This window comes from Pholcus phalangioides, unplaced genomic scaffold, assembly GCF_987345545.1.
Source record: "Pholcus phalangioides strain wild (caught in Gottingen) unplaced genomic scaffold, Ppha-v1.0 ptg000017l_1, whole genome shotgun sequence".
Taxonomy (NCBI): Eukaryota; Metazoa; Arthropoda; class Arachnida; order Araneae; family Pholcidae; genus Pholcus; species Pholcus phalangioides.
The window spans coordinates 60,217,449-60,242,527 of record NW_028301610.1 but is presented as its reverse complement, the minus strand read 5'-3'; the positions used below and the strand labels follow the sequence as shown (position 1 = coordinate 60,242,527).

General features: G+C 37.1%; 1 protein-coding gene across 1 annotated transcript; it reads left to right on the top strand.

Moving 5' to 3' along the window:
• The first annotated feature begins 9,472 nt into the window (after window positions 1-9,472).
• Window positions 9,473-23,912, top strand: LOC149074197 (uncharacterized). The gene is made up of 4 exons (XM_089247350.1): window positions 9,473-9,511; window positions 10,749-10,921; window positions 23,197-23,268; window positions 23,852-23,912. The coding sequence occupies exons 1-4, from the start codon at window positions 9,473-9,475 to the stop codon at window positions 23,910-23,912; spliced, it is 345 nt and encodes a 114-aa protein (XP_089103476.1).
• Window positions 23,913-25,079: the final 1,167 nt, after the last annotated feature.

The window sequence follows — 25,079 nt, the reverse complement described above, 5'->3', positions numbered from 1 at the left end:
TGGTTCACAAATACGGGGAAAAGCGGGACAACGCCAATTGGTGCTAAAAATGCGCGAAATTACTGCGGAGTTGCCAAATACATCAAAAATATCCGTTTTCAATCCCTAAGTTTGCAAATATTTCGGAATAAGGTCGTTTCTGGTTGTTCGCGAATTAAAAATATTTTGTTTCTCATTAATCTATTCAACTTTATTTTCTCTATCCCCCCCCCCTCCCCGCCCCCCAATCTTTTCCTCTGAAGCTGAGGGAAAAACTGCTACCAGAGCATTCCCATTTTCAAATCAATAGACTTTCTGGATATTATACCGAGTCGAACTTGAGGAAAAAGTTTCGTTCTCTCTACCGGGAATCGAATCCAGGACCTCTAGCAAACCGGGCAAGCGCACTTACCATTATACCACAGAGATGAGCCACTTTTCCTAAAAAACATTCAGTCACGTGGGCCGTGTAAAAATTATTATTCATCTCTCTATTTGAATTTGAATTTGAAATTTATTACACACATACACATAAAGGTATTACGACATATAATACAGACGCAATATACAAAAAAACATATATATTACCATTTATACATTAGCCCAAGGGATTACATAATCCGTCCAGGGCATATTGATAGTGTAGTATATATTGGGGTTGACAACAGACCAATGGTGTATATAATTAAGATATAATATTCAGTCCTCACATTACATTCGTAAAGAGAGAAAAAAAGATGCATGTATAAGGGATTATTATTCAATTGTGTTGATTTTGTTTATGAGTAGTTTTTTGAATTTGTGTAGTGATTTATCCGTTTTTATTTCGTTACTCAATCTATTATATTCTTTAGGTGCTATGCATATGAATTGTTTTTGTATTATGGTTTTGTTTGGTTTAATTATGGCGTATTGAATTCCGTGTTGTCTTGTTTGTCTCTGCTGGTGTTTAATTTTGAACCAACCGGGATTTTTCTGAATAAAGAATAATATTTTGTAAAAATAGAGTTTATTGATGTGAAATCTATAATCATTGTGACAGTCCTCGATTATATTTATTTTTTCAGATATATTATTCACAACTTTTCTCTCAGAGTGTTTCTTATTATATTTGAGTCATAATCACACCGCCCCATACCGATATACCATATTGTATGACTGGTAAAATCCATGCGAAATAAATAGTACGGAGAAATTTAGGAGATATAATATTTTTCAAGCAGTACATCCTGGTATTGATGTATTTTAGTTTATTGCTTACTACTTCACCAAACACCAACTCTGGCCATATCGCTATATTGCAATTTACTGTCATTAGTGAGATGGGCTGGAAGCGAAGGCGATATCTATCGGTGGTCGCGTCGAGTTCGTTAGGGAAAATATCTTATCGATAACCTCCCTTGGGTTCGAACCCGGGACCCTGACAACAACCTTCACGATGGTAGACGAGCTTCTTACCACCATGCCACTCGAGCACAATTTATGGCTTACTGTCACCGCTTGAGTCTTCCATTTAAGGTTTTTATTAAAAACGATTCCTAGATAGTTTATTTCATTGGATTCCTTAATTTCAGTACAGCGACAATCATTGCGTGAGCAATGACCTACATGATATTGTATTGTTATTGTTTCTATATTTCTGTTATTATACAATTGAAAATGCATAAATTTAGTTTTATTTAAATTAAGGGTCAATTTATTATATTTTAGCCATTGTGAAATTATTGTCATATCATTTTCAGCTTTATATTTAAGGTTTAGGTTATCATTATCGGAAATGAAGAGCACTGCGTCATCCGCATAACTAATAATATTTCCATTCATTTGTATGTGTATATCATTTACATAAATCAAAAAGAGTATCGCTCCGAGTACCGATCCCTGTGGGACACCGCTTACTATTTGCTTAAAAGATCCTATTTCATTTTTAATTTTAATTGCCTGTTTTCTGTTCGTTAAGTAGCTTTTAAACCAGTCGTGTATTTTTCCTCTTATACCAGCCTTATTAATTTTGTCCAGAAGTATTTTATGGTCAACGCTGTCAAATGCTTTACGTAAATCCAAAAAAACAGCAAGGGTTTTTTATTGTTATTGACATTCTTGTAAATGTATTCAGTGAGTTTTAGAACTGCCATTTCTGTGTTTTTATTTTCAAGAAATCCAAATTGGTTTTTTGCAAAGTAAGAGTTAGAGTTGAGGAAATCCCTAATTTTCATTTTCATAACCCGTTCTATGACTTTAGACATAATTGGAAGTATCGATATTGGGCGATAATTATTATAATTATTAATATTTCCAGTTTTGTGAATAGGTCTAACAATGGCATATTTAAGTTTTTCAATAAAAGTACCTTCAGTAATTGAAGTATTGGTTATATGTGTTATGAGCCGCAGATGATGTTTACAAACTATTTTTAACATTCTAGCATTAATGCCATCGTATCCAATTGCTTTGTTATTATTTAATTTCATAATTATATATTTAACATATTTTTCTTCTACTGGAGTAAAAACCATAGAATTAATTTGGTCACGAGACATTTGTATTGGGCAATGATCGTAATCAGTATTTGTCTCATTTGATTCATTTCTGACTACATTAATAAAATAGTCATTCATTTTTTCTACCACAATACCGATATCTTCATCAGTGGATATCTTTATTATTTTCTCATTTTTATTTATTAGGTTGTTAATGATTTTCTATTGCTTTTTTGTATCGTTTCCACAAGCATTAAATTTATTGTAAAAATATTCCTCTTTGGTACACCTAATCTTTTTTTTCAGCATTTTTTCATATTTTTTGTATTCTAACCTGGTTCTTGATTATGTGCGTTTCGCTTGAATATTTTATATAATTTCTCCTTAATATCAATCATTTTTTTTAGTTCAACCGTTATCCATTCATTTTTCTTTCCATTTTTTTTATTTTTAATACTTTTCATCCAGAAACAACGGTGTTTGTAGATGATATCAATAAATATTTCGTACAATTTTCTCCGAGAAAACATTTTCATTCACTTTATAATTTTTTATGCAGGTCTCAAAGTTTAAATAATCAACCCTATCAATGTTGTCCTGCTCAAGAGTTTCAGATTTTGTAATTTTTGTTTTTTCGGCATTATAACCATTTAAAAGTAATGGCCAGTGATCAGTTATATGAATTTTGGCTATTACAGTTTCATACTGCCAGCCTATTTCCATATTTGTTTAAATTTTTACTTTGTGTTCTCTAAATGTGTTTACTCTACCAAGTATATAATGAGAAGAAGGGTTTTTGGTCAAATTCACAATGCAATGTCTACGTTTATTTAAAAAAAATCAACTGTACTCTCCATGCAATAATGTGTGCACAGTTATTGAGTTATGGAAATTGCCTGTATATCCACGTTTTTGCTGAAAAAAGCAAATGCAAGTAAAATCCGTTTAAAACGCGGGAAAAACCGGGACATTTTTGCACAAAAGTCGGTACAGCAAAAAAAAAACTGATAAAAACAAGATGGTCCCGGGGAATATGAAACGTATGCTCACCCTACCAACGAGGGGGAAAAAGTCGTAAAAAGGATGCTAGAACTACCGATTCTACCGCAATATTGCACATTTAAACGGGCTTTAGGGGTCGAATTAAAAAAAAAGTAAGAAATCCTTCTTGGAGCAGTTTTTACGCATGAAAATGAAACTGCTTACCAAATTTCATAATCATAGATTCAGCGGTTTCAGCTTGGCGTGATTACTCTACGCAAGTTTTGAATACCCTTGGGGTTGAATTTGAAAAGAAAAACCTTCCTATAGTGAGTCTTTACATCATGAAATGAAAGTAGTAACAAAATCTCATATTTATAGTTTTCGGCTCTGCGATAAGGAATCAACTAGTCAGGAGATGTTAATTTATATACAGGGTGCATAAGTAACAGGGAGTATGGTATTTTACTGGTGAACCGTTGATCCTAGAGCCATAGAGGCCATTCAAGTATTACGTCAGCAGATTTTTTTAGCCATTTTTGACCCCTCCCCCCCTCCCCCGTCAACAAAAATCAGCAAAATTGAGACTGCCAATGATTGAGTCAGCAAAATTTTGTTAGCTCTGCCCCCCCCCCCCCCCACCTCATAACGCATAATTGGATCAGAGACGTACATCACAAATTTATTGTTGATGCAAAATGTCCCTCTGTAGGTATGGTCTCCAAAACCTTACATCATACTCCAGTCCAGGACGAACTAATCCTCGAAAAAGCGGAAGAATGACTTTAGGAGAACGCGAAGAGACCTTTTTGAAATGAGACCAAGCATTCTATTCGCTTTTTTGACCACCGCTGAACAATGTTCAGAAAACCTAAGCAGCTCGTCAATGAGAATTCCCAAATCGGTGACCCTAGTTGCATCCGGGATAGTGACACCATTCAACTCGTAAGAGAACCGTGGGTTGTTCGAACCAAAATGAGCGACCATGCACTTATCAACGCTAAACGTCATGCTCCATTCATTTGCCCATGCTGCAATCCTGTTTAAGTTGGTCTGGAGCAACTCCCTATCGCTTTCATTCCCGATTACCCCCATTAGCTTCACATCATCTGCGAATTTGCTAGTAATCCCATCGATACCCTGATCGAGTTTATCGATAAAAAGTGAAAAAAGTATGGGGCCAAGGACACTCTCTTGAGGAACTCCACTTGTGACGTCTGTCCAACCAGAGAATTCCCCGTTCACCATAACTCGTTGCGACCTATCTTTTAACCACGATTCTATCAAATTCAGCAAGTTGCCCCCAATTCCAATCTCGTGTAAACGCTTCAAGAGTTTGCCATGTTGGACCCGCTCGAATGCCTTCTGGAAATCAAGGTAAATAACGTCTACATTTTTGCTCTTACCCAAAGCCTTAGTCACTTGATCATAGAAGCAAAGGAGGTTAGTTACACATGACTTCCCATTCCTGAACCCATGCTGATTATCCGACAATACATTATACTCGTCTATCCACTTCACAAACTGCCTTTTGATGATAATTTCCAAAATTTTCGAGAGGGAGCTCGTCAAATTGACTGGACGATAATTTGACACCGCTTCCCTACTACCCTTCTTAAATATCGGAGCAACATTAGCAAGTTTCCAATCTCTCGGGACGATACCCTCAGCAACACTACTCCTGTATATCTGTGCGACTGGCCCCAACAATTCATTAGCACCTTCCCTGAGAACCCTGGGATAGATATCATCTGGTCCTGGTGCTTAGCTTGCACATACATTTCTTACAAGATTTAGGACCTCCACGTTTTCTACTTGAATATCGTTGAGGGTTTTATTACCCCATGCAACACCCGTATATCGAATATCATTATCTCCATTAAAAACCGACGCGAAAAAGTCATTGAAAACACTACACATGCCTACATTGCTCTCTACCCTAGAGCCTCCTATCGAGAGGGGGCCAACTGTCCCCTTACATCCATTATTGACGTATTGAAAAAATGATTTTGGGTCAGAGCCAATGTTATCTGCCAACCTAGATTCAACTTCCTTTTTACTATCCCTTATCGCTTTCTTCAACAGTCTTCTTTTATCAGTAAACAATGATAGGTCACGTCGTCCACTTTTATACTCTCTGAACGTCCTTTTCTTTTCAAGATAAAGATTCCGCACGCTATCCGTGAACCATAGAGGGTGCGATGTACAAACACACTTTTTTCGAACAAAGGGTATGACGTCCTGCAAAACAGAGGACAGCTTCGTACTAAATTCTTCCCATTGACTTACCACCCCTACTGATTCCAACCGGTCTTTGAAAACTTCCGCTAATCTTCCTCTCAAAACATCAAAGTTAGTTCTCCGAAAACAAGGAAGCAATCTTTTGTTATCAACCTTGCCTGAGGAAAAGTTACAGTGAAACCTGACGATACGATGATCACTGGAAGAAAACTCTTCCCCCACTGAAACATGTTCAACTAGATCCTCAGAACTAGTAAGAACTAAATCCAAAATAGCAGTACCCCTAGTGGCTTCTGATACATGCTGATACAAAAAATTTTCGAGCACCAACTTAAGAAAGTCTCTTTCATACTGATTTCCAGATGAAAGGTTCTCCCAATCAATACCGGGGTAATTGAAATCGCCTAGTATGAGAACCCTCTTACGCTTACACATGTAGGAAATTTCATCATGCAATTTGGCGATGTAGTTTGGATCCCTATTCGGTGGATTGTAACAAACCCCAACAATAAGTTTATGACGTCTTTTGTTCTCACGTTCAACCCATATGGTTTCAATATCACTTCTCTGCACGTTACACTCTCTAGCCTTCAAACATGATTTCACGTACATCAACACTTAGCCCCCCCCCCCTTTCCTATCAGATCTATTTCTCACAAAAGTATCGTATCCTGAGATGCGTAAGAAAGATTCATCCCCATCGTTTGCTCAAGATTCTGTAATGGCTATAAGATCCAGGCCCTCCACAACTATCATAGTTTCTAAAAAATCTTTTTTATTACCCAGGCTCCTGGCATTACTTAGCACACATTTTAATTTGGCCAGTGATTTAGTGTCAATCGAGTAGCCATCCAAGTCAGAGGTGGGTAATTCCCCGTCAGTACTGTTGTGATTACCATTAACTAACCCGCATTCCCGACTACGTGGTCTGGGAGTAAAAAACCTGACCTAAGACTATCGTAAATTTCCCAGACCCCCCTCTTATTTAGATGGATCCGATCCGAACGAAGCCACCTATCGGTAAATGCGGGAAGCTCCAAGAACGTGACCCCAAGTGAGGAGCAAAATGACGTATCCTTTTAATATATACATATAAGAGCGATAGAAACCAAGTAGGTAGATGATGAAAAGAGAAATCTACTTCGTATATATACCTACTCTCTTATCTCTATCTGTAGTTATCTATTATATACTGTTTTCCTCTCTTTCATTTGTTTTTTTTCTTCCTTCTCTTCTACTTTTTTTTCTCCCTTCACCTTGTTTCTCTTTTTCTAATGTGCGAATAGGTTAGGACAAGATTACCATATTTATCGCCGATTCGTCGAATAGAGATCATCTGAATTTCTTACCAATACCTTGCAAGCGAAGGGGTTAAAGATGATTTTTTTTTTTTAGTACGGCTTTCTCTGCAGCTCTCTCGTTTTATGAAGTGAATATCTCTAATTTATTGAAATAAAAGGACTTGATGACCTGTGTAGCGTAATGAAAGTACCGCAAATAAATACAAATACAAATACAACGCCACAACAGGCAAATTGCCCAACGAGGTGGCTGACTTAAGAACATCATGGATCCCCGAGCCCCTACCTACTACTGCTACACCACACATGCACCCCCCCCCCGCGGAACCCCCCAACGAATCGGTACATGCGGGAATGTGCGTGTACGTGTAGTGCAACCTGACGTAAAGTTTGTTTCTGTGTAATGCTTGTTATGTGTAGTGCTGTCATCTGCCCCCAGTTTTACTAACTATGAGTGAAGTGTTATGGTTGAATGATTTACCGTTGTAGGACTGTTGCTCTCTGTGGCGAGACTTTTTAACGGGGAGATCGGCTCGCATTTGCGCCTTGAAGTTGGGAACCACAGAAAACCAACTTCAGCCGACCACCACTGTGGGGTTCGAACCCGGATTCTCGCATCACGAGTCCGGCACTATAACCACTCGACCACCACAGCGGCATAAAACTATTTCAGTGACCCATCGGGATTCGAACCCATGACAACCGATAAAGTATTTCGTTCTCCATACTAGTGTGCTAACCACTGAACCAAAGAGACTTAGCGTTATCCCAATTTAGACGAAAATGAGCATAGTTCCCTTTACCTCCGACATACAGATATAGACTGAACACACTATATTTTTAGCTAGTGTTTTATGTTTATCAAGTACTGGTTAAAGTTTACCCTACAATGCATCATTTTTTATTTTGAGCTGATAATCTTTTCCATAATTAATGAAGCCTATAGAAAAAGCCGGGAAAAATATTTAAAATAATCTATTCCGAATTGTCTTCCTTATACAAGGTTTCAAAGAGGACGTAGAGGGACGTAAAATTGCATATAAAATAAATGTATTGAAGTATTTTATTAGTTTCGAATTATATACATACATAACTACCTTCTTTGTGATTCAAACTATAGACAGAAAAAAAAAATTGAGTGGCTATTATTTATTTTAATACTAATTATTTGCTTCATTTATAATTTATTTTATTTATATTAATAAAACGAATACAAATATACAACGCCACAACAGGCAAAATGCTCAATGAGGTGGCTGAGAAAAAGATGCCCATAAAAATATGGATGCCATATATTTCCAAAAAAAAATATAGCAACCCAATTAAAAATGCAATTAACAAAAATTATAATCAATATATACACATGATAAAATACTATACAATGCCCATAAAGAATACTTATGGTTGTCTTATTCTAAGTATGGATAGCTTCTCGATTTCCCCACAAACAAATGACTAATCTTAATTTAAATCAATGTAATATTTTGTATCTGCGTATATGTGTGTGCATGTATGTCATATTCATTAGATGATTTCTCTGTCTTCCGTTTTTTCATTGTTTGTTTTTAATTATGATTAGTTTGTTATTAATATTTACTCTCTATTCGTGTTTGAAAATTAACTTAATAATAATAACTTTATTTGTGGTTCCCAACTTCAAGGCGCAAATGCGAGCCGATCTCCCCGTTAAAAAGTCTCGCCACAGAGAGCAACAGTCCTACAACGATAAATCATTCAATCATAACACTTCACTCATAGTTAGAAAGAAAAACTGGTGGCAGATGGCAGCACTACACATAACAAGCATTACAGAGAAACAAAAAACTTCACGTCAGGTTTCATTACACGTACACGCACATTCCCGCATGTACCGATTCGTTCTGGGTTCCGCGGGGTGTGGGGGGTGTGGGCGGGGTGCATGTGTGGTGTAGCAGTAGTAGGTCGAGCCTCCAAAAAATGGCTCGGGGATCCATGATGTTCTTAAGTCAGCCACCTCGTTGGGCAATTTGCCTGTTGTGGCGTTGTATTTGTATTTGTATTTGTATAATCGTGTCCACACCAGTATGGATCGACAACGATCCTTTGGATGGATTTTCTTCGTTTTGCCAATGTAAGTTTTATGATGTGATGAATAAAATTGAATTGAATTGAAAATTGAACGTAAAAAAAAAAAAGAAATGCAAATAAATCATTTTGACCCTGCAGTGCATGATTTTCTTTTTTGACTGATTACAGATGATTTACATTTCTTTCTTTAATTGAGAAGTTTTACTGCCATCTATCGATGGCTTTCGATTGAAACTGAAAAATGGGAATAATAGATGTCTCAAACATGAAGTTGCCAATTGGCAACGGAAAAAAGAAACACAGATGTTGCCAATCGGCAACAGTATGCACTGTAGGATTAAGCATCAATTAATGGAGTGGTATAGATTGCCGTAACTAGTTGGTACGAAGTACCGAGAGTTGAGCTCTCGTCGTCGTCTCATCATGGTTTCTCTAAATTCCAGGGATGTTGATCAGTCAATGGTAAGATGGGTGCTTAAAAACAACCATTTGATTAATTTGAAATAATTCCTTTCTATTCAGCTATCGATGTGATAAATGGAATTATTGCAGCTAGTTTTGTGGATGTGTCTGGTCTATGGCCAATGATAACCAATTTTTTTCGTACTACAAGGTGGGCCCGCACCACGCACATGAATTCACATGAATTGGATACACATGATTTCCCATTCCGGAAGCCATGCTGATTTTCCGACAATACATTATTCTCGTTATTCACTTCACCAGTTGTCTTTGACAACAATTTCCAAAAAATTGCACTTGGGGTTACATAGTGTGTATAATATATTTGTGTATTTTTTCCTTGTCTTTGTGGGATTTATGTTTGTATTTGTATATTATACGAGCTATACTTGTGGCTTCGTTCGTGTGGATTTGGTAATTTGAAAATTTTGCTCGGTGATGATTTACCCTCATGTACTATTTGAACCCCTAACGACCCTCTTGGGATTTGAAATTTAAAATATCCCTTGTCAGTGAGTCTTTGATCATCATTTGATCATTTTTGTCACACCACGGTCATTTGCTGCGCACGAGTGCTAATTAGACCGGGACCTACAATTTCTCGCCGATTCCGAATGGCAGAATTTTTTTTATACTCATCGAGTGGTTGGTGAGCTAATCCCTTGATGTAGGACTTCCTGCGGTAGCAATGTTTTTCTGTGGTCATGTCGCCATTTCTGTTGTACCCGTGTCAGGAAAGTTTTTGACAAGGACGAACCGGGTATCGAACTCGCGACACCTCTTAGCATCCTTTGGTACTTTTTTTTAATTGGGTTGATGTAGTTTACACAGATATGAAATGCAAATTTGTTATAGGCATCGTTTTTTTTTTCAGTCAAACCTCGTTGGGCTCTTTTGCTGTTGTGGCCGTGTATTTGTATTTGACCTGTTTATTTAGTTTTGAAGAAGAGAAAAGAAATTAGAAATGTTGGATTTGCATTAATAATTAACTTCAGAAAGAGTATAATGTGATTTTGGACAAAATTCTGCTTTTTAAAAAAGTCAATTACCTAAAACTCATCAAAATATGAGTGCGAATATAAATTACACTTTAAATTTCAAAACCTAGGGAAAATACCCCTATTACTCAAGTTCCTTGTACAATAAAACTTTTTTTAAAGTGGAATGTGGCAAGTCATATTGTATGCATATGTAAATGTACTTTTTGTAACAGCATATTTTGTTTCTAACGATCCAGATTAAACTATCTGTCCTGTTGATACTGATGTTGAGTTACCGCGAGAGCGAGGTTTGGGCGAAACCCAAACAGCCCAAACCGCGGCCATCGCGACCTCCGCCGCCAAAGACACGCCCGATTGTCTATATCGACACTACCCCTCTGATAACGAACGTAAGAGATCCATCGGAAGAGTAAGTATTTCTTTTGCAATGTAAAGAAACAAACAAAAAGTTGGTTTTTATTTGAAATTTATTTTTTTTTTTTGGTTGGTAATACTGAGAAATATCTAAGAACATACTTCAGGTTCAGGAATTATTTATTGAAACACATATTAAATGTCGACTTACGTGATTACGACCATGCGTGAATCTTGCAATTACTGCCTCGTGTAGCTCGGATAGGTCTAACTTGAATAGATGTAATTGAATAGTAAGTAAAGCAGCTACTGGAATCAACATGTTGATGGATCCATAGATCTAACATGATAATCGAGTTCAGCTATGTTTTCGAGTTCGGGTATGTTTCCAGCCAGTTTACGAATTGGAAAATGAATTATTTTGCCTTCCTCTGGCTTTTTCGACAGTATATATATATATACATATATACATACATATATATATATATATACATGGAAAATGAATTATATTATTGAATTATTATATTATTGAATTATTATTATTGAATTATATATATATATATATATATACTGCTTGGCAAATGCTCAGGAACAGTTATTTTCATCATAGCCTAATGATGGACATCCTTTAAAGAAGTGAAGCTTGTCACGTGTTTACACACATCCTGAAGTATCATTATTATGTAAAATGGAACAGATATCACCACATGGCAAACAAACAAAAAAAAAAAGGTTAGCAAAATAAAAATAAAAAGGTACTCTCACAGCAATTGCAGTTACAAAAAGTGCTCGTTCTGCTGGAAATAAGGACAAATATGAGTTGTTCGGTATAAAGTGTGACCTCCTCGGACATTGATGCACATTTCGCATCTGTTGTGCCATGGGCGGAGATACGGGAGGGCGTGGAGGGGCATTGCCCCCCCCAGCGTCAAAGGTGGAGTCGACTGATCTAATGTATATATGTATATATGAGCTGACATCATCATCGTCGTGCCCCCCCCCAGCAATAATGACCTTGCCCCCCCCCCCAGACTTCCAAGTCAATCTTCGCCTATGTGTTGTGCAAACTTTCCACTAAATAGTTCAAGAGATCTTGAGAGATTTTGCCCATTCGTTCTTCAATGTGATTTTGAAGTCCTGTATGGTTCGAGGAGGGTGTACCAATACGTCTGCCGAGTGCTGCAGGCCTCCAGACCAACCATGGCCCCCGCTCTCAGAGTGCTGGAGGCCGTGGGAGGATCACCATACCTCAAGCGGATAGATATATCAGCCTAATGGGGAAAGAAACAGAAGTACCTCTCCTGACCAGATAACCGCAGAACTTGCTAACGCTACTGGAACACTCGCGTATGATCGAGAATCATTTCTCGGCGCTTGAATAATGTTGGCTTCTATGTACGGAAGAATGTAAAATGCATTCCGTAACAAGCACATCATCGTCAAGAAAGTAGTGAGCATATTCTTTGGGATCAGCAACAGTAGTCCAGAGTCACGTTGTCTGACAAATCACGCATCAGCTTCTGGAAACTTGCTACTGTGGAGAAAGCACGGAACTTGTTACCTTTCAGCCCCAGAAAATTGATCGCTATGGCCAAGGAGTAATGGAGTGTGTGTGTGGGGAGTATCACACATGCACTATGGCAGAACTCCGCTTCATATCTTTGATGGAGGTATCGTAAAATCACATCGGTATTGCAATTATTGCAATTATGCAAATATTGCAAATTACCGAGACTTTCCTGGGTTATGTTCGTATTTTCCGTAGTGCAGTAGATTTTCTGTTCGTGGATGACAATGTCCGTCCTCATAGGACAGATAAAGTGTCCGACACACTAGAAAGTGAAAATATTGAACGCTTGCCATGGCCTGCATATTCACCAGACCTAAATCCCATAGAGCACGCCTGAGATGCACTCGGCAAAAGTATTGCTAAAAGACGTAACCCTCCTCCAAGCATACGGGAACTCAAAATCGCCTTGAAGGACGAATGGGCACCATCCCAAGCTCTCCTCAAAAATTTGGTGGATAGAATGCGCAACAGATGCCAAATGTGCATCAGTGTCCGAGGAGATCACACCTCATACTGCAGAACTCATATCTGTCCTTATTTGCAGCAGAAAGAGCATTTTTCGTAACTGTTTACAATTGCTGTAAGGAGCATCTTTGTTTTTTTTGCTGCCATTGTGGCGATATGTGTTCCATTTTGCGTAATAGAGACACTTCAGGGCGGTTCTAGTTCACCTGTCGTCAGGCTGCAAAACCTCATGTGCCACCAACGTTCCTGGTGAGAAGATTAAAGAGCTTTAGCCAAGGGGGCGCTGGGATAAACCTTATTTTTTACCCATCCGAAGCCGCACGCCACATCAGTGTTTAACCAACAAAATATGCGTGACCATATGTCCCGCTTTTAAAGAAATTGTCTCGTTTCTTTAATTCAGAATTATCTCTTACTGTTCTTAATCACGCCAGATAACTTTCTCCACATTGCAGCTCTTATTGAGGAGCTATCATATTTTTCCTCCTTTTAGGATTGAATTTTTTTAATTACTGTGCAGTCAGCCCCCCCCCGTATTCGCGGGGGTTACGTTCCTAGGGTGACCGTGAATACGGAAATCCGCGAATAACCGAAACCATAGGGTTTTTTTTTGTCTATCTCGTTTATTAAATATCACGAGAAGAGTAGGGTGACGCAGAGGTAGAAGGGGAATATAAAAGAGGGTGCAGCGGTTGTTGGCGATGCTTTCTGAAAGAACATTGTGATTTCTGTTTGATGTTTCTTCTTCTTCATATCATCAAGTATGTAGGAGTATGTTGACAAGGCTTCCTCTAATAATGTTTCTACATGTGAAGAACGTACCATAGATGGATGAAAATAGATGTCATGAAAATAATCTACTGCTGATTTAAACTTGCGAAGCCCTTCCGCTATGTTACTCACGGTGAACTTGTCTTCTACTTAAGAGCTGCTACGGCTCTAGTTATGACAGTAATGACATTAGTGATAGTGTAATTCTTCCATACCTTCAAAGCATTTTATGCATTTGCATCTTCTATTGCGAGGCGTGTATAGTGAGCCTTGAATGTTCGCTTTACCCCCTGATCAAGGGGCTGAATGATAGGTGTTGATTAGGAGGCATATAGAGGATTTCAACACCATCAGCTTTGAACACGTTGACATCTTGTTATCCAGTATCAAGAGAACTTGAATGACATGTTTCCACTCTCAAGGTACCTCCTGACTTCCGGAACAAAACACCGTTTAAACCAATTCAGGAAAAGTTCTTTCACAGGCCAAGCCCTTTTGTTGTTCATCCAAAATACTAGGAGCTTTGACATCATTTCTCTTCAATGCTCGCGGATTCGCAGATTTGAAAATTACGGTGGGCTTTATCATGTACCCATGTGCATTTACACAAAACAACATAGTAAGTCTATCTTGAAGTCATAGCAAGTCTATCTTAAAACCAGGCGCGTGCGCTCGCTTTTCTTCTTGATTGATAAATGTTCTTTTCGGCATTTTCTTCCAAAATGGTGCAGTTTCGTCAACGTTAAACACCTGCTGAGGTCATAACAATTCTGTTCAATAATTTTCTGCAAAGTCTTTGGAAATTTTCTAGCTGCCTCCTGGTTGGCAGAGACTTGTTCGCCAGCGGTTTTTACATTGCATAATCCGAATCGTTTCTTAAAAATATGAAACCAACTTTAACTTGCATAAAATTCTGATGAAATAAGACGTTTCACCAGCCCTTCCCTTTATAGAAGAGTAAAATATTATCGCCTTTTCCGTTATAATATTGCAGTCAACTGGAATACCTTTTTTGTAGCAGTCTTGTACTCACAAAAAAACAGCATTTTGTGTACGAGAAACACATGGATCCAGTAGGCGATGCAAAGTTTTTGCTGCCAAAGGTGCAGCTACAGCCCCGAATGAACGAATTTTAGATTCCTTTTCCTTGATATATCTCACCGTAGACTCGTTGATTCCGTAATGGCGGGCCACAGCAACATCAATTGACTTACTTTCACCAAGCATAGTCAATATATCTAACTTTTCTTGTAAACCTTTCACTTTTTTTTGTCGTTTCGAAGCATTATCAGTAGCACTAGAAAAATGAGCCATCCTAAACACGCACAACTCAAATTTTGTAAACAAAACATGCGAATGACGATTGCTGAGTGCTTCCAAAACAAAATTTTCCAATGAAGGAAAAAAACCGCGAATACGGGGGGGCCGACTGTATATTCTAAATTTTTTTTTCAATACAGTTGAACCTTGTTAACGCCACAATACCTACTCTAACGTTCCCGAGGCGGAAATTAGGGGTGCTGGGTGTGGCTGACAGGCCTTCAACCCGGGATCTCATCATTTTTTTTCACACTATAAATTTACTATAGAAAGCAACGTGGATATACTGACCTTGGTGCCCCGCCAAAGATCTCCGACTAGAGGTGGGGCTTGATGCCGGCTGTGAGGGGGCCATTGCCGAACCAAAGGGCAGACTTGCCCTCCCCATGTGATAGAGTGCGTTCTTGTGTTTCTGGTATTACGACCCAAGGCCCTGCAATCGTCTGTGTGTTCCCCCAAGTTGTTTCGACATTTCCGTTGTCAAGGTATGGCTCAAAAAAAGAGTGACAGTGCATGGTGTCTTGTAAATTTTTATTATTCCAAAAATTTAAAAATTTTATGTATTTAAACAAAAGCTTAAACTGCTGCCCCTTACAAGCTGCCGCCCGGATGCACCACACCCCTTGCACCCTCGCCTAAACCGCCCCTGCTTCAGGATGTCTATTAAAGATGAGCCAAGTTGCATTTCTTTAAAAGATATATCATTACGAATGACGAAAAATAGCATTGTTTCTTAGCAAAATTGTCAAGCAGTTTAAATTTATCTTTTTAACAGTCAATGTGTTCCTAATTGGGAATATTGGTTCTATTTAATTGAAAAAAAATTTCCATTCATGAAAGCACCGGATTTTTGTAGGAGGTGTGAGATTAAAACCTAATTTACAACAACAGAAATTTTATTCATTTCAGCATCCATTTATAAATGCTGGAAAAAAAAATACATTTTTTTAAATAACTCGTTTTTAAGAAAAGACAAATTTATTTTATTCGTTTTTAATTTTAACGTTATATCTGTGGACATAGACAAGTCCAGAAAACATGCAGGAGAATTTTTTTTTGATGAATTTTTCGGTTGATATGTCTAAACTAAAGGATCAGAAGAGGAAATGACGGGAAAAAAATTTGAAAATCAGTTCTGAATTTTGCCTGTTAAGGGTTACTGATTAAATTTTTTTCTGGATAAAAACAGAAAACAACATTTTTATAGTACATTCTTTTATTGATTGTTTATTACATATTTATGATAAACAATTAAATATCACGCGTGATGTCTACGAAGTGACCTACAAGGAATTTCAAAGGCTTGAATGAATCGCACTCCGTATATTACTGAATACTTATCAATCTTCTGTACTTATTCACGTTTGTTCCAAAAAATTAGAACGTCCCAGAAAGTTACGAGCGCAGTTCATGAAACGCTCAGAGTAGAAATCCCAAATTCACAGTATGACTATAATTACCATTTCCATCTTCTAACAGATTTTTGAGTACATCGCAGCGAAAAATTTGCATTAAGTAGATTGAATGCGTCCTAAAATGTTAAATTACTTTTCCCTCTTTGTTTCAAATAATAAGAACAGATGACTTAAAATGGATTATAACATGAATATTTTCACGAAAATAGACATCAGCTTCATTGAATATGTGTTGTATGTATTACTTGGTAATGTGTGTAAATCTAGAATCGTTCAATCTTCACATTACGGGTAGAAAATGGGACATTTCTGCAAGCGCAAACTTTCACGCGTATTTGCTTCGACAGTATGGGAAAACGCTTGATGATATCGTACGAATACATTGTACTATGGCCATCTTTGGCCTTGCACGTGGATTTTGGGCATCGAGAAATTGAATCGATAAATCTTCGGCACAGATCTGGATCGGACCTCAACCATGAATCCCACTGTCGCTACTGTAGAGCCAATAGTAGCTGGTTTGCAATGGATCAGCTTCTTTTTTAGCATGACGCCATAATTTCAGACAGGATCAGCATCAGATACAATCATCAGATATCACAGAACCAGCGAAGCATCGATGTTTGATGGGAATGTCCAAATTGTTGAACCAATCTGCGTGCGTGTGCGTGTGTGCGTGCGTGCGAAGATGAATTCAGGAAAGAAATCGAACCACCATACTCTTGCAATCTGGGCGAGTGCACTAGATCACTTTTTTCCTTAGAGCTTATATGGAAGCACTAAGCAGTTCAACTGCTGAAAGTGAATTTGAATTTTCTTTCCTGAATTCATGTTCGCATCAGCCAACTGTTAAAACTTTGAAAATCTTCACCTGCTGAAACAAAAAAATGAGACCAATACATTAGAAATTTTATTTGCCATCAAGATTTTCCCTTGTCCAAAAAGCTGTATCGATGCTGCAACAGATCAGATAAGCAATATCTCGATGGCAAACGAAATGTCATCTCAATAGAAGTCTTCAACTTCTGGAATCGAAAAGTAGAGAATCTTAATGTACACCGGCTTCCATAGAAGTCTTCTAATTCATTGGTCTCTATTTTCTGGTTCCACCTGGTGAAGACTGTTTGAAGATGAGAAAACACAGATTGGATCAACATTTCGTCAATGCCCATCAAACTTCATCGATGCTGCATTGGTTTTGTGATATCTGATGATTGTACCCGATGCTGATCCTGTCAAGAAATTGTGGTATGCTAAAATAGAAGCTGATCCATTGCGAACTAGCTGCTATTGGCTCTACAATAGCGACAACAGGATGTCAGACATTAATAGTCATATCCTGATATTTTACTCATTTTGTCACCTTTGTGTGAGAAAAAAGCAATGTTTCGTAATACATTATAAGTTTTAAATTATATACTGTTAAAATGTCTCCCAAAAAAAACGGGTATCTTAACTGTCCCGGTTTCGTCCCTGTTTTTAATAATGGATTCGTGTTTTGTCCCGGCTTTTATTAATGGATGTGTTTCGTCCCGGTTTTTATAATAGATTCCGTGTTTCGTCCCGGTTTCTCAGGTATCTCATCTGGCCATCCTAGGCCACAGCACAGTGTATTCGTATGATATCAGCACGCGTTTTCCCATACTGTCGAAGCAAATGCGCGCGAAATTATGCGATTGTAGAAATGCAGTACATTGTTTGTAGCAAATGATTCTGTACCTTGAAACGGCAAAATTACAAGGAAAAAAATACAAATATTATGGAGAAAAAATAGAATAGGTATTTTTAATATAAATCACACATATATATATTGAAATCAAAAATATATAAATGTTGACAAAAATGTGATTATTAATATATATGCGGTCGAACTTGGTTAATTCAAAAAAAGTCCTGTCACTGGAAAAAAAGTTCGAATTATCCACTAAATCTATCCTGGATCTGTGGCAAATGACTACGAATTGCAACTTAATCATCAACATTCGCATAGAGTAATAATCATCAATTATTAAAATTTTATCATCAGTTGTGAGAAACTGTTTCTCAAATTTTAATAACTTATAATTAGAGTATACAGGGTGCCCTGTAAGTGCTAATGCGGTCTATCTCAACAACCGCCCGTCGTAGAGGCATGATTCAAATTTATAAAATGCTCAAAAGGCGTTCAAAAATTCTCCGGTACCAGTTTTGAGAAAGAAAATACAGTGTGTCACACAAAATAAAAAATCGAATTCTTATACGGTCGCCCTGTCTTCTAACTTCCAATTAAAAAGTTGTTGTCCTGTCTTTCCTGTAGCCAACAAAAAAAAAAATCCTAGTTTCTAAGTAGAATAGTTTTTAAGTTTGAATATTCGCTGAGATATTCGAATTCAAAAATGAAAGAAAAATTCGGAAAGAATGCATAAATGAGGGAAAGGAGAGTTGTCCTTTAGTTTTTGCTGTTCTATCCTAACCTTTCTCGGATTTTTTAATTCAAATATCTTAGCGAATATTGCACTTGAAAACATGGAATTTTTTCTGTTGGCCTGAGAATATACAGGGCAACAACTTTCTAATTGGAAATTTGGTCTTTCTCACACGGGGATACTCAAATCGAACTCGAGTAGCGTCGACTTCAGAGTTGAGTTGCCCTTTCTCCCTAAATCGGCGCTACTAAAAACAAAATCTGAAATCCGGGAAAATGAGTAAAACGACGTTCATCTCCTTATCTCCCTGTACATTATGAACCGGAGGGTAGGGAAAAAAATCTAATTTTTAGCAATTCTAGCAGTGATCAAGTTGATATTTTATTATAATTATAAATAATTATCACCCTACATTATTAGTTCCTCAAAAAAGGGTAAAAATAATATTCACCATACACTATTCGTTACGGCCAACGGGAATCGGATTCCTTGCGTTATATGGAATTAGAAAAAAGTTAGTCCTGATGAGAGAGAGTGACTGCTAATCATCCTTAATTAAGGTAAGCGGAATTCATGTTGTAAATATCCAATATTTGCAGGGAGTTGTAGTTCTATAACATGACGAAGCTTCCATACCGAGAGAAAAAATATATAACTGTGTTTATCTTGGAGGGGTATACGAGGTTTTCATATATACTCCCACACGCACGTGTGAGCGTGGCCTATACACGCATTCCATTCGAGAGGGATTTAGAGTTAGGTCATCAGAGAACATTTCTGTAGAAAATGAAAGTTACATATAACATAACTGTTTATCTTGTTACAAAATTCAGCGCCGGCAACCTCTTGTACAGTCTCGACAGTCGAAAATATGAAGGAATATTTCAAGAGTCGCGTTACTTTTGTTGCATTCGACTAGCATATAAGTCGCCAAGTGACTCCGTCGCGTAGGATATTTCATCGTCAATACCCCAATATCCTCGTGTAAGAAACTCCATAGAAATACGTGTTCGATCCTTTGCATACTGAGTCTCCTATCAGTCGTAAGATTACAGTATCCCGTGTGAGGAGGCCCTTAGAGGAAAAGGCGACCGTATAAAAATTTAGATTCTTTTTTATTTTGTGTGCACTGTATTTTCATTCTCAAAACTCCCACAGGGTAATTTTTGAACACCTTCTTTTTGAGCTCTTTTTTTAAATTAGAATCATACCTCTACGGTGGACGGTTGATGAGATAAAGGCCGCATTAGCACTTACAGGACACTCTGTGTAACTGATCAGCATCACTGCATAATTTCTTGACCATGCTCAAAGCCTTATTTACGGAAACCGTTCATGGTCATTCGTTACAAAACTGTTTATAAAATTTCGCTTACCATTCTTATGCTATCAAGCAAATATATTTTCATTTACGTATTACAAAATTTGTATTTTCCGATACTTTTCATACTATTGATAACGATAAAAAGATTCAGATTTTAAATGGTACATCTTCATCCAGAAGCTGAAAAGCATAATCGGTATCAAGTGGTACACATTCTAACGCTCCTGAAGCGACAACTTAAACAAGCAACCCTCCAGAAATACACTAAACTGGAATAGGGAGGTGACTATCTTCATAACAGGACACGGCCCATTCCCTATATATCTACACGAACGGAAACGCCGCCGAACAGGCAAATGTGCCTGCGGTATGGTGGGTACTCCTGTTCACTATGCAACAGAGTGAAAATTTACTAAACATCTACACATGTAAAAATATTCCGAAAACAATGGTTCACTCAAATAATCAAAAAGAAAAACACAGCAGCAAGGATTACAAGCCTTGTCAGATATATACACGCCAACGAAAAACAAGAAATCTGTCCACCAGATTTATAAAATAATGTTTTAAATATTACAAAAATAAGTGGGAGAAAAAACAGAAATGGATAAAAACAACAACAAAAATCATATCCACATGATTGCCACTACTAATACATGATATAGCATGTACTAACGGGACCCGAACAAGAATTTTTATGACATTCCCGTTACAATGATGTAAATGTGATAACCACAAGTGTCCTTCATGCCGCTATTCTAGCTAGGGGGCTAGGCGGGACGACACGAATGGTTTCATAATAACCATTACACATGTAGTTTATATTATATATATATTCTTTTCTTTTCTTTTTTAAATATAAATATAACCAGCCAGATCGAGTCAACCAAAACACCAAGACCGAAGCTGATCCTTAGCTAAGGCTCTCTCCAGACAATCCCCCATTTAAATCAAGTCCACATTGCTCACCAAAATAGGTTTAGGACGAGACGACTCGACCTGGCAGTTATATATATGTATATAAATGTGTGTATTTCTCTTTCCTCCATTCAAGTTGTCCATGCATTTCATGTCCACAACACACGTGCGTACTCATATTGTCGGATTCATGTTGCTCACCGAATAAGGTGCTAAGCGAGATGCCACGGGTGCTCCCTAATTGTACATATTCCCCCACACAATACTTCTATTTTGTATATTTTCATTAAATCCACCGGAGCGAGTGAACTCAACCCACTAAAACTGATGCTGGCTTCTAGTCGCAAATTATCAAACCCATTTGCTCACCAATAAGGTGTTAAGCGAGATGACTCGCTCCGATGGATATATATATTATTTCACAATAAGATTCTCATTTCTCTTTCTTTTTGTATCCTGTGTATATAATATGGCAAGTGTAAGATAACAGATGGGATGGCTGGGGGGGGGGGGGCCTCAACAGCTTTTAAAACATACCTCCATCCTAATATGTGTACATTCATCTTAACTAAACCCCGAAACTTCTCCCACTCCTAATCCCATCTCGTCTGTAATCACCACAAAATTTGTTAATCGCGACAGTACCCAATTGTCCGGGGAAAATATGTTGTAAAAGTTTGTATGGTATTTTTTTTTTTTGACACAAAATAAAGTGTTCCAGACTCTGCCACGAAGCTGGGCTGGAAGAGATCTCGGCAACGGAATAAGTCCAGTGGCAAAGTTCTGGCGTTCATTCATTCATTCGTACACATTCTCGATGCACCCCTGCTGAACAATGTCAAAATGGGCATTAAATTATCAAAAGAAAAAAAAGGGAGAAACAGAATTTTTAAAATTTTCATTAGTCTTTCAAAATTTGTTGTTTAACAACTTGAACGAGAAAAGCAAAGTCTGACTACTTGTAGAATTTCTCCAAACTAAATTTCTCCTCATACAAAAATCATGATTTTTTCACTTCAACTTTGAATTATCAAAAAGTTCAAATTGAACAAGAAATTTTAACATTAAATTAGGGGCCGTTCATGTACAACATTAAGCCAGCAAATTTTTAGCTATTTTTGACTCTCCTGTCAGCAAAAGTTAGCAAAACTGTGCCCCCTCCCCACCTTGTCAGCAAAATTTCGTCATCCCTGCCGACACCTCCGACCGAAGCCCATGACGTCACTGAAGTCGTCCATTTCACCTTTGGTCAGTGAATGTGCTGCAAAAAAAAGGAAAAGATTTAGACGTGGGGACTACTATATCCAGTGGCTACAGGTGAAATGGACGACTTCAGTGACGTCAAAGCTTTGAATTCAAAAATATCTCAATGAATATTACACTTAGAAACGTGGAATTTTTTTTTTTGTAGGCCTCAGAAGACACAGCGCAATAACTTTCTAATTGGGTTTCGGAGGACAGGGCGCCTGTATGAGAAGTTAATTTTTTTTACTTTAATAACTATACAACGCCTTGCAATAAGTCTCTCTACACGTTATTTGGATACTTTTTTATCTGGAAGTACTAGAATCAACTGTCCACCTGTAGTTTTCGGCGAAAGGAATTAGCTATGCACCCTGTATACATACTTATGTACTGTACATTATTTATTACATCATTATGTGTTTCATCAGCCTGACTACCACCCCCGACAGAGGCTCAAGAGGTCTTAAATTGGATGAAGTGGTAACCCAAAACTATGAAAGCTAAAAGGTTCAACTGAATGAATTACTCTAAATAAAAGTATCACTAAACATTCATCATAGAAAATGCTATTGTTAATCAAATATATGTCGCATGCATACGAAAATTTATCACGTTATTAATTTAATTATCTACGTTAAAAAATTGAAATCAGTTGAATTTTGCCAATTTCTAATAATAATGATTTCAAATTGGATATTGTAACTGAGCACAAAGCTATTCATTATCACTCTACATAACGGGGAATTTTCTTAAAGAAGGATTCTGAATGTTTCTATAGTTTAGGCATTTAATGTGAAATTAATTCTGAATTTTCTCTAAATTTTATTATATGTATACATACCCTGTATACATACTTATACTGTACATTATTTATTACATCATTATGTGTTTCATCAGCCTGACTACCACCACCGACAGAGGCTCAAGAGGTCTTAAATTGGATGAAGTGGTAACCCAAAACTATGAAAGGTAAAAGGTTCAATTGAATGAATTACTCTAAATAAAAGTATCGCTAAACATTCATCATAGAAAATGCTATTGTTAACCATATATGTCACATGCATACAAAAATTTATCACGTTATTAATTTAATTATTTATGCTAAAATATTTAAATCCCATGCCTTTTGCTAATTTCTAATAATAATTATTTCAAATTGAATATTGTAATTAGGCATAAAGCTATTCATTATCACTCTACATAACGGGGAATTTTTTTAAAGAAGGATTCTGAATGTTTCTGTAGTTTAGGCATTGGATGTGGAATTAATTCTGAATTTTCTCTAAATTTTATTTATTTCACTATGGTCACTCAAACAACCTTGATGTTCTTTATGCAGCATGGAAAGTTGATGAAAAAAGCATGCACATTGCACATATCACTTTTTATGTGCCTAAATATTATTTTTGTTTCATCCGATTTTTAACATTATTTTCTCAAAAAATTTTGATTAGTAGTATTTATGAATTATAGACATTTTACACCGAACAAAACTATTATATAGTTATGCTACATATTATTTTGCTAATTCTTTTATTACATATTTCATTAGTCTGATTACCACCAACGACAAAGAAATAACTTGGGAAGACTTCAAGAATCTTCAAAGGTAAAAGCATCAATTGACAATATACACTGCTCATAACAAAAATCATTCTGAACACTTTTCATACTGAAAAGATTGCAAAATACAGTTTTTATTAATCCTCTGAATGATTTCTCTAGATGTACCTAACTTCTCTTTCTGAGCGTTTTTGAACCATTTCATGTAAAATGAAAGATTCCGCTAATAGAAAGTGCATTGGGGAGAAAAGCAGAACATGTTTTTAGAGCAAGCATTCTTTCAGCTTAAAGCCGGATTTTCCTAGGAGTAGAACTTTTGCGCAGCGTGAAAACGCTGATTGGTTAAGAACCTGGAATTCAGTTTTTTTTTACCAATCGGCGTTTTCACGCTGCACGCATCGTAGAAAACCTGCTCCTAGGAAAACCCGGCTTTAGAGTCTTAACCTTATCTTTTCCATCTGCATGTATCAGACACAGTTGAGCTGATCAAATCACAAATGACCTACGAACTCGACTGGGTTGTGCCAACACCTTCTATAACAGAAAGCCTCCGCGCGAAGCTCGTGACGCCACTGAAGTCGTCCATTTCACACATGGTCATTGAATATACGGCAAAAAAAGGGAGAAAAATTCGTATACGTCGGCCTGCTATATCCAATAGGTACATGCAACTAAAGAGTAACTTCTTGCAACATCTCTTTCGACGCCGCAGGTAAAGAGTTGAAGAACTCATTTGTAAGGTTATGTATTTCCAATCTCGTGCACTGCAAAAACATCAGCGAGAATGCAATACTGTTGAAACTATTTCAAGTATTCTATATGGTTTATACTATGCTCAAGAAGTACAACAGTTTCCTCGATAGTATTTCTTTTCATTAACTGTTATGTGATCTCCATATTTTCCCCATTGAGATTATATTTCAAAAAAAGCCCGTACACACTGCTGGATGATACGTTTATGGTGTAAAAATAGCATGCAGAGTGCATAGCTAACTTCTCTCACCACAAATTACTGGCGAGCCGTTGATCCTAGAGTCATACTTCCAATTAAGAAAACGTATCCAAATAACGTGTATATTTCACATACGTCATTCATATTGTAAGGTGTTGTATAGTTAATAAAATAAATCAACTTTTTCTATGCTGTTATCTTTTATTCACAAATCTAATTAGAAAGTTGTTGCCCGGTCACTCTCCTGAGGCCAACAAAAGAAAAA